Source organism: Bison bison, unplaced genomic scaffold (genome assembly GCF_000754665.1).
Source record: "Bison bison bison isolate TAMUID 2011002044 unplaced genomic scaffold, Bison_UMD1.0 scf7180017864299, whole genome shotgun sequence".
NCBI lineage: Eukaryota > Metazoa > Chordata > Mammalia > Artiodactyla > Bovidae > Bison > Bison bison.
Window position 1 is genome coordinate 3,316,603 of NW_011494871.1, and position 11,420 is coordinate 3,328,022.

Below are 11,420 nucleotides of genomic sequence, written 5' to 3' on the forward strand. Positions count from 1 at the left end.
TTTTTTTTTTTTTTGCTCATTTGTTTTATAAGGCATGCCCTTAGCAGTATAATGGACATAAACACACACAACCAAGGCTCAATTAAACAAAATATATTCCTAAGATTAGGATGGAGAAGGAAATGGCAACCCATTCCAGTGTTCTTGCCTGGAGAATCCCATGGACGGAGAAGCCTGGTAGGCTGCAGTCCATGGGGTCGCACAGAGTCGGACACGACTGAAGCAACTTGGCAGGCAGCAAGATTAGGACATGTTGTTAGTAATAGCCAATAAAAATTAAATCTGGTTAAAGGAAAATAATTGTATTTCACACCTTAATTTGTGGCTATGAGCCAATTATACATCAGTAACACACTTCATAAATATATCTCCTACTTCTGGATCTATTTATACACAAACCAGTTTGGCAAAACAGTTCACACATAGTGTTGTTTGGAAAACTGTATGTCCGGAAAAGGAGACCTAGTCCAATAATAAAATATAAGGTTAAATTTCTATACGGCCTGTTGGACTTGTTACAGTTTAAATTGAAGCATAAAGTTTGAGAAATGAAAGCAATAAATATAGTAGACCAAAGTTTCAAACTCACTGACAGAGGGAATCTATGACTCAGTAGAACTGTTGTGCTTTCTATCAGCCCTCCTGGCTCAAACATTTATTAAAAATTAACAATAAAAGCACTAAGTTACAAGTTATACATGTTAGAGGCAAGGAGAATGGGCTCTAAAGGCCATCTGTTAAAAGTTCAAACTACAATCTGTTAACCAGATTATACTATTAGTTTAGGTGAATATATATAAACCTATGTTTTTAATCCTACTTCTGCTTTCTCTATCTGTAGACACACACACACAGAAAACAATGAAGTTACTACCATGCTCCAGCATTTTTGCAGGCAACCAGAAGAGAATGAATGAATGTACAATAGCATTTATACATTGAATCCAAAGCACCTAAAAGAAAACAAAGCAAGAAAATCAAGATAGTATCCAGGTCTAACTCTAAAAATATGTGATGTTATAAAGTTTATTTGCTGTGTGAAACACAGTTACAAAGCTAAAATGTCTTCCTGGAGACTAAAAATTTCCATATCTTTAGTCTCCTTTTAAAAGAAATGACTGTGAAATTACAGGATAATATCATTTGAAAAACATATTTAATAAATATAAATATGTAGAATTCAAAGATAATGCATTTATTATAAAAACATATAAAGGCTTTAATTATCTAGCAAAAAAGAACTAATTTAAAGAAATAATTAAAAAATACTTCAATCTTTAAATTATAGTACTTAAAATATAATTTAATATCATATTTTATATTTTATATATATCTTATATAAATATAAAACATATTTAATAAAATATTTTATATTTATATATATTTTATATGTATTATTTTATATTTTATACACCCTGTACTTTTATATCTATGCTCTGCCTGTGGTCAAAATAATGTTTAATATACCATTTACAGGCATATCTCAGAGATATTGCAGATTTGATTCCAGACCACCACCACAATGCAAATATCATAATAAAGCAAATCATGTGATGCTTTTTAGTTTCCCAGTACACATAAAAGTTATGTTTACACTATACGTAATCTATTAAGTGTGCATTGTCTAAAAATAATGTATACACATCAATGAAAAGGCTAGCCATCATCTGACAACACAGGTTTGCCACTAAACTTCAATTTGTAAAAAAAAAAAAAAATAGTATCTGCAAAGCACAATAAAATAAGGTATGCCTGCACAATTTTCTTAAAGGATATCTCAATAATATAATATCTCTGGGATCAATCAAAGAAGGGTGCACAAGGTGAGGATGTGACAGAAAAATAACAAAAACAAGTCTTTGTTCATTCAATTATAAATACACCAGTTTTTTTTTTTTTTCATGCTTGCCAGGAAGACTTACAGATAAGGGACTAGAGGGAAAAAAAAAAAAAGAGTGTGGAAAAAACATCTTTGGCCCAAAGCACAAAGCAGCTTTTAGGAAAGAAGGTGGTTCAAACACAAAGTTAATGTCAGACTGGAAAACCTCAGGATTCACGGAACCTTAGGTAGAATGCAAAGAAATATGGCATAGGGCTGCATTCCTTGTTGTTTTTAAATTATTTTTCCTAAAGCATCAGAAAGGAAAGAGACAAAACCTTTTGGAGGGAAGTTGAAAGACCTGCAATAACCTTCTGCTTACCTTTATGTTGAAAATATCACCTGTCTGAGAAATTCTGTAGAGTTGTGGGTACCTGAGCAGGCTCTCCTGACTACAACACCGTTCAAAGATTCCGAGAGTAAAGGGTGGCAGTGACGTGAAAATCTACATAGGAAACATGAACCTATTAAAAAGAGCTTTCAGTCTGTATCTGAGTGAGTGCTGTGCCAATGTCATCTTCCTGGCTCTGATAATGTACTGCAATTACTAAGGTATCATTGTGCCGGAAGCTGGGTGAGACACCTGGTGGTTGTCGTTTAGTCCCTTCTGTTGTGTCCAGCTCTTTAGAAACCCCATGGACTTCAGCCTTCCAGGCTCCTCTGTCCATGGGATTCTCCAGGCAAGAATACTGAAATGAGTTGCTGTGCCCTCCTCCAGGGGATATTCCCAAACCAGGATTTGAACCCAAGTCTCTTACATCTCCTGCATTAGCAGGCAGGTTCTTTACCTCTAGAGCAACCTGGGAAGCCCTTATTATGGGACCGCTGCTGCTGCTAAGTCGCTTCAGTTGTGTCCGACTCTGTGCGACCCCATAGATGGCAGCCCGCCAGGCTCCCCCGTCCCTGGGATTCTCCAAGCAAGAACACTGGAGTAGGTTGCCATTTCCTTCTCCAATGTATGAAAGTGAAAGGTGAACGTGAAGTCGCTCAGTCGTGTCCGACTCTTAGCGACCCCATGGACTGCAGCCTACCAGGCTGCTCCGCCCATGGGATTCTCCAGGCAAGAGTACTGGAGTGGGGTGCCGTTGCCTTCTCCGTATTATGGGACTAATTCATCCTTATTGTTAAAAGTGTGACTTACGTAAGGAATTTCCCCAGTATCTTGTGTAATAGGTCTTCCCCAACAGGCTAATGGGAATACAAACTGTTCCTAGCCCTGAGAGAGCTCCAGAAATCCAGCCCGCTGCTTTCCAGTGGCTTCCCTCGTGGCTCAGACAGTAAAGAATGTGCCTGCAATGCAGGAGACCTGCGTTTCCCTGAGTTCTGAGTACACTTTTCTCATGCACATACAGATAAATCCTCAACCAGAGGCTCAAGGGAACAGCTACACATTTCCAGAAACACTGTCTCTGTATTTCTCTGTGTCTGCAACTCTTTCCCTCTCTCCATTTCTCAGTGCAGTTTGCCTGTCTCTGATATTCTGTCTGGCAAATTCTAGCTTTCTTGGCTCACTGAACTCCACCCTCTGTATCTTCAGCTCAGTAAAGACAGCCGGGCTCCCCTGTGGGCCCATCTTCCTTCACTTTGGCCTATAAACCGGCCTGCTCTTGGGGATCACGCAATGAGCCGCCTGGCATCTAGTGCCTGAAAACTATTGTTTCATACATTTTTTCTGCTATTCTAGTTTTTCTGTAGAAGGGTAATTCCTATAGCAGTTAGTCATGCATAAGCAGTAGCAGAAATAATATAAAACCTCTAGAAGTAGCATGACAACTCATATAAATTTAGTTCTCAAATAAGTAGACAGACTCCCATCTCCAGCATTGCCAGTAACTATTATTTGGAATGTCCTGGTCTTCATTTTTTTTCACCTGTAAAATATACTTGTAATGGGATGAAAGTTAATAAGTCAATGGATATTTAATAAGCATGTCATCATATTTTATCCTCATAATTATTTAAATTTTACACTGGAGTTCCACTTGGCAAGATTCCATTGGTCAGTAGCTGTGGCTTATGTATTCGTAGGGATTGTTCTCATCCAGAGGAGAGACTCTGCCACTCTCTACTCCTGTCTCTAATGAAACTTCAAAGAAAGTTTATCAATATTTCCCTTTGGGACCAAGAGCCTGGCAGAGACAACTCTACACAGGACCCAAGCTTCCCTGGTGTAGTGCTCTGACCAAATACACCCAGCCACTGGCACTCCCATGACTGTAAATATGCATAGCAGCATTGAGCACCCAATGACTTCTATTCAGTAACTTCAGGCTGTTCTGGAATTTCAGCTCCCAGAGGACAGACCTTTAGGAGTAAGGGCACAGAGCATGCAGAGTATAATGTCACCGCAATAACACAGTGCACGAGAGAGGTCATGGGATACTTGCTGGGAGCCTCATTTTTCTGTTACGTTTCCTAACTTCTAACCCTTTGGTGGAATAATAACACAAGAAAAATAAAGCGAAAATTAAAAGGTCATGTGGGTAAAAAGCCACTCAGCTTTACTATTTAATAAACATCTAGTTTTTGAATTCAAAATAATTCAAGTAATGGTATGGGATTATTTATTATTAGAAGATTCCATTAAAATGGAAAATTGTATTTACTATAGGCTTGATATAAAAATTCAGCATTTGGTACAAGCACAGCGTGTTCTATTTCCGTAAATACAAATTTTCTACCAAGAGGCTTAAGAGGACATTGAATTACACTATAAACACACACACATACACACAGACACATAGAGATAAATGTAAATTATATGTATTAAGTGCAATGGGTTTAGGAAGAGTTCAGCAATTTTTACTTGACTTAAAAATACGAAAATGTTGTACAGCCAGAGTTAGAAAGATTCTGAAATATCAATATTATAAAAAATACATTGCAAATAAGTGTGTGTGTATGCTTGCTAAGTCTCTAGTTGTGTCTGACTGTTTGCAACCCATGCACTGTGACCCGCCAGGCTCCTCTATCCATGGAGATTCTCCAGGCAAGAATACTGGAGTGGGTTGCCATGCCCTCCTCCAGAGGATCTTCCCAACCAAGGGATCAAACCCGTGTCTCTTACATCTCCTGCATTGGCAGGCCGATTCCTTACTACTAGCGCCACCTGGGAAATATCATGTAGTTACTATAAAATGATCTGCAATGATTGAAACCATGTGTGGGGAGTTTGTGCTTCTGCAGGATGTGTGGCAGCAACAGAGGCCCTAAAGATGTATGTGAGCCATGGATGCAGATGAAGGACTTAGCTCCGCATCCCAGACACAAACAGCGCAGCCCCGTATGCCATCAGAGAGAGAGAGAGGGAGAGTGCTTACTCACCACATTGTACAAGCTGATGCACCAACGTTCAAATATAATCTGCCCAGAAAATCCATTAACAATGGCGAACCAAAGCTGAAAGAGAAGGAAGCCAAGTGCACCGCTATGTCAGTGCTGACCTACATACACTCATATAGGAAAGTCACTCTGGAAAACAATTTGGTATACACTTACCATACAACTCAGCAAATGTACACTTGGACACTCTCCTTAGATAAGTGAAAACTTGTGTTTACACATAAACCTATGCACATGTTCACAGCAGCTTTATTCATGATGGCTCCAAACTGGAACCAACCTAAACGTCCTTGGACAAGTGAAAGTGAACAAGTGACAGCCACCTGTGCCGTGGAGCACTACACAGCGGTCAAGAGGAAGAACGATTGCTCGTGCAGCAACGTGGATGGCTCAGAAAGGAGTTATATTGAGGGGGAAAAATGCAGTCTCAAAAGTTACATGGTATATGATTGCACTTTTAGAGAATTCTTGAAAGAACTCCGTTACAGGAAAAGAGAATAGATGAGCTACTGCCAGTCAGAGTGGGTGTGAATATACAGGGGTAGCATGAGGCAGATCCTGCGGCGATGAGGCGAGTTTGTATCTTTCATTGGAACAGGTCTGTATCTTGATTACTCTGGTAGTTACATGAGTCTACACAGGGATAAAAGGACAGAGAGTGACACGCATGCACACACACACACATGTGCAAAGCTGATGAAAGCTGGATAAGTTCTGAATGAGTCATACCAATATCAGTTTCCTGGTTTCAGATTATCCTGTGGTTTTATATAAGGTGCTATCTTTGGGAGAAACTCGGTGAAGGGTTCACAAGAACTCTGGTAAATATTTTTTATAACTTCTTGTGATCTATAATTATTCCAAAATAAAATGTTTAAAAATGTGTTTCCACAGCCAAATTTCAAGCTTACACAGATATTTTTAAAGTCAGGATGGTAGTTACAAGATTCACTCCCATATTTTGGCTATTGTAGATAATGTGCCCATCAACAGATGACTAGATAAAGAAGATGTGGTATGTATATACAATAAGATATTACTCAGCCATAAAAAAGAAAACAATTCTGTCATTTGCAACAACAGGGATGGACCTATAACGTATTATGCTAAGTGAAATGTCAGAGAAATACAAATACTCTATGTTATCACTTATGCATGGCATCTAAAAAAGACAACAAACTAGTAAATATAACTAAAGGAAGCAGACTCACAGATACAGAGAACAAACTAGTGGTTACCAGCGGGGAGAGGCAAGTCGGGAGGGGTGAGGAAGGGGCATGGGAATAAGAGACACGAACTACACTGTGTAAAATAAGTGTGTACACTTGAAATGAATATAATACTGTAAATCAACCATTAAAATGAATTTTAATCCATTAAAAACTAATAAGTAATCATTTTAAATTCAGTAAGTAGCAAAGATATATTGTTTAGTACAAGGAAATACAGCCATTATTTTATAATAACTTTAAGTGGAATATAATCTGTAAAACTACTGAATCACTATGTTATACACCTGAAACTGTAATATTGTGAATCAATGATCCTTCAGTAATAAAAGATTCACCCCAAAGTCCCATTACCCTTATACACGACACACTAGAGAAAACACGCTTTCTCAGAGGCAATAAAGGCATGACAAACACGCAGATTCCATGAAAAATGCAGTTATGGAACTCTTCTTTGGTCCACTTTCAGGAAAAAAAGAGGCCCTGCTGCCCGGTGCTCTGCCAGTGCAGAGGCTGGGAGCCGGGGCAGGCGGAGGGCTGGCTGCAGCGTGGGAGCCACAGCTCCGCAGCCCCCAGCACGGAAGGAGAGCGGGTACAGGTTCTTTCCATGTTATCTTCTTGACATGGAAGCAACCCTTATGAGGTTTTCTTGTTCCACTTGCTTTAGCCACCAGGGCTAAGTACAGCCGAGACAAAAGGAAAGAGCTGGTGTTTGGAAGAACAAGGCCCATCCCGGCCCCTAGTGGGATGCTAGGAAGACAACAACAGCCTTGGAACCAGATTTCCAGCGTCAGGAGGAAAACAGTTCAAAAACCCAGAGATTTCTGATGCCTCTGATCACTAGAAGGATCTGGAGCTGGCAGAGACACACTTTGGTTCCAAATAGGACTTGCTTATTTTTTTAAACAACAGATTAAGTCATCGTGATGTTGTGACATATTTTGCTTGCCATTTTTTATTAAATCGATTTTATGTGAGCCACAACTTAAGGCAGCATTATGTAACAGTACTTAGGGAGATAAATAAGGAAAACACTAAACTATCAAGCTCCACATCAAAGACAAGACCTCACACCTCAAGGAAAGAAAGCATTCCTTACCTCGATGATGTATAACACGACATTCTTATAGAAACAATACAGTATGCATTTGGTCACTCGAAAATAATTCCAAGCTCCATGAACCAACAGAAGCTTCTCCAAGTAGCTAAACTAAAAGACAGAAATAACGATCAATGAAGTTCAAAGGAACCTACCATTTAGTGACAAACCCCACAAAACGTCATTTTCCCAGGGTTCGCACCTCAGCAGTTCCCACTCCCGAGGACAGAGCAGAATGAAACCTACTCCCAGACAACCTGACATGACTGTTCACTATAAAGGAGTTTTTCAGATCTCTGTGAAATTAACTTTTCTTATTATTAAAATAAATAAATAAACATCACTTTTCTACCCAGCAAATCTTGCTTGCATTTTCACTTGTCACATACAAGGCTTAGAATTTGATCTGATCCACGTCTAGGACCTTAATTGTGAGAAGGGACTCAGAATTACTTAATGAAATAAGATCCTGGAAGCAAGAACATCAGTCACTGATTTTTCTGTCTGATCAGGTGCATGTAATAAAGTCTTATAGGAATCAGTTCCCCCCATTTCCTATACTAAACATATAAAGAGAAAAATTAAAGTTAAAAAGGAGGTAACATGTGATTTCTGCAGCACCCCTCAGCTGCTTTCCCTCATCTGGGTTTTCCTTTTCTGTAACACTCAACATCTTCAAACTAAGTGAGCAGGGCTCACTGTTTACCTTGTTCACTGATGGATCCCAAACACCCAGGAACATGTCTAGGGTGTGAGAGGCATTCAGTAAACATTTTTTTTTAGGATGAATGAATATTCAGGAGCATTATTCTACCAAACAAGGCAATTTAGTAATTTAGTGACTATGAAAATTAAATACTGACTTTAGAGTGACATAAGTTGGTATCCATGGGGGAAAAAAACCCAGCTTTTCAAAAAAGATTGCTCAAGAGTTTGGAACAGGATGGTCAGGATGGGGAGGGACATGACGAGTCATAAGATACATAGCTACACTGAAACAAGTGAATTCAAGAGGGATGGCTTTTGTTTTCACCTAGAACTTGATATGAAAAGTCATTATAGACAACATTCCTATTTTTGGCTTTGCAATGATTTATTTACAGGGAGAAAAAAAGGACATTCTAAGTCAAAGTTGTATTTCTTGGGATGGTTTTAAAACATTAAGAAGTTTAGAGAAGAAGAAGGGAAAAATTTACCCTTTTCTGAAAATAAAAAGATCTAGGCTGTGAGCAAAGTGTTACACTGGTCCTCTCTGAGGAAGTGAGAGTCATGTGCTGCAAGAGGTGAAAAGGAAAGACAACAGACCCTCGGCAGCAGCCCATCTAAGGGCGGGGGGATGGGACAGACATAGGAGAATGTCCACTATGGCGCTGAGGACAACATGCGAGGGAGTATGAAATGGCCCACACCATGGCGGACACCCTCTCCCTCTCTCCAGTCAAAGTTACTCTCAAGGAAAAGTGAGACAGAAAACATCTGATGGGGCTCAAAGTGGTTTCCTTAACCTGAAATAGCCTGTTAATAAAAAGGGGGGCAGAGCATGAGTCAGACCAGTCACTTGCATCAGTGCCTGGCTTCGTGAGGGGACTTAGGTGGGTGGAAGGGAGAAAAGAAAGCCCTGGGATCCCGCACTTTCTGTCTGATCATGATTGCAGCTGCAATTCTAAACCCCTGCAAGATATGGTATAAAAAGAGAAGTGGCAGAGGAACTAAAGCACCTCTTGATGAAGGTGAAAGAGGAGAATGAAAAAGCCGGCTTGAAACTCAATGTTTTAAAAACTAAGATCATGGCATCCAGTCCCATCACTTCATGGCAAATAGAAAGGGGAAAAGTGGAAACGGTGACAGATTTTGTTTTCTTGGGCTCCAGAATAACTGTGGATGGTGACTGCAGCCACAAAATTAAAAGATGCTTGCTCCTTAGAAGGAAAGCTATGACAAACCTAGACAGTGTATGCAGAGACATTACTTTGCCAATAAAGGCCCATATCGTCAAAGCTATGATTTTTCCAGTAGTTATGTACATATGTGAGAATTGGACCATAAAGAAGGCTGAGCACCAAAGAAATGATGCTTTCGAACTGTGGTGGTGGAGAAGACTCTTGAGAGTCCCTTGGACAGCAAGGAGATCAAACCAGTCAATCCTATAGGATATCAACCCTGAATATTCATTGGAAGGACTGACGCTGAAGCTTCAACACTTTGGCCACCTGAAGGGAAGAGCCAACTCCTTGGAAAGACCCTGATGCTTGGAAAGACTGAGGGCAAGAGGAGAAGGAGGCAACAGAGGATGAGCTGGTTGAAGGGCATCACTGCCTCAGTGGACATGAATCTGAGCAAACTCTGGGAATAATGAAGGACATGGAAGCCTGGCGTGCTTCAGTCCAGGGAATCACAAAGGGTCAGACACGACTTAGCAACTGAACAACAAGTTTAAAAGAAAGGGTTTCCCAGGAGACTCAGTGGTAAAGAATCTGCCTGTAATTCAGGAGAAGCCAGAGACACAGATTTGATCCCTGGGTCAGGAAGATTCCTTGGAGGAGGAAATGGCAACCCACTACAGTATTCTTGCCTGGGAAATCCCATGGATAGAGGACCCTGGTGGGTTACAGTTACGGGGTCGCAAAGAGTCAGACACAACTGAGCACACACACAAGGTAAAACATAGTGTTTAGAGATGTACAATTGGATACATTGTAAAGACATAGAGGGACTTTAAGATGCACGTAACTACGTGAAAGGAGCCAGTGTGAAAACACTGCTGTGTGATTCTAACTAGATATTATGGAAAAGGCAAAACTACGGAAGCAGTAAAAAGATCAGTGGTTTCCAAGAGTTACTGCGAAGGGTGAAGATGAATAGGTGAGGGTTTTAGGGAAGTGAGGCTGCTCTGTGTGATACTATAATGTGGATACATGTCATTGTACATTTGTCCAGACCCATAGAATGTACAACACAAGAGAAAATCCTAGTGTAAACTATGGGCCTTGGGTGATAATAACCTGTCCTGTAGGTTCATCAGTTATAACACATGAACTGCTCTGGTAAAGGATGTTGTTAACAGGGAAGGCTGAGGGGGCGGGGGCTGGGGGTGTACAGGAAATGCCTGTACTTTCTGTTCCATTTTGCTGTGAACATAAAACTGTTCTAAATAAACAAAGCTGACTTTTTTTAAATGTCTGCCAAAAGGCAGTAGTATCTCCATAAGAAAAAGTGTGTGTGTGGGGGGGAGAGAATAGGGATATTTTAAGTCTTTATCAAGAGATACCACAAAGCAAAGCACATACAGATTGGAGAGACTAGGGACCTGGTTATATGAGCAGAACTACAGAATCTTAGCAGCAGCAGTTTTGAAAACTTCCAAGCTGGAAAGGGAAGGCCTTTACTGCTGCAAGGGCTTCCCAGGTGGCGCCAGTGGTAAAGAACCCTCCTGTCAATGCAGGAGATGTAAGAGATGTGGGTTCGATCCCTGGGATGGGAAGAGCCCCTGGAGAAGGGCAAGGTAAACCATTCTAGTACTCTCGCCTGAAGAACCCCATGGACAAAGGTGCCTGGCAGGCTACAGTCTAGAGGGTCCCAAAGAGTCAAACACAACTGAAGCAACTTAGCACGTATGCATGCATTACTGCTGCAAAATGCATCAGCTCAAAACCAAGGAGATAGGGTAGAACCTCTGCATTCTATTACAAGCTAATCACTAAACGGATGTTGCCCATAAGTTTAGTTTAGTTAGTTCAGTCGTTCAGTCGTGTCTGACTCTTTGTGACCCCATGAATCGCAGCATGCCAGGCCTCCCTGTCCATCACCAACTCCCGGAGTTCACTCAGACTCACGTCCATCGAGTCAGTGATGCCATCAAGCCATCTCATCC

At 40.5% G+C, this 11,420-nt stretch overlaps 1 protein-coding gene across 1 annotated transcript in view; it reads right to left on the minus strand.

Annotated features, from left to right (window-relative positions):
• The window catches only part of LOC104996864 (phospholipid-transporting ATPase IB-like), a 119,447-nt gene that overhangs the window by 27,769 nt on the left and 80,258 nt on the right, over positions 1 to 11,420 (minus strand). The window contains exons 27-30 of the mRNA XM_010851252.1: positions 7,550 to 7,660; positions 5,204 to 5,278; positions 2,202 to 2,324; positions 875 to 953 (exon numbers count right to left, since the gene is read on the minus strand). Of these exons, the coding sequence (XP_010849554.1) occupies positions 875 to 953; positions 2,202 to 2,324; positions 5,204 to 5,278; positions 7,550 to 7,660 (388 nt within the window). The remainder of the gene's footprint in view (positions 1 to 874; positions 954 to 2,201; positions 2,325 to 5,203; positions 5,279 to 7,549; positions 7,661 to 11,420) is intronic.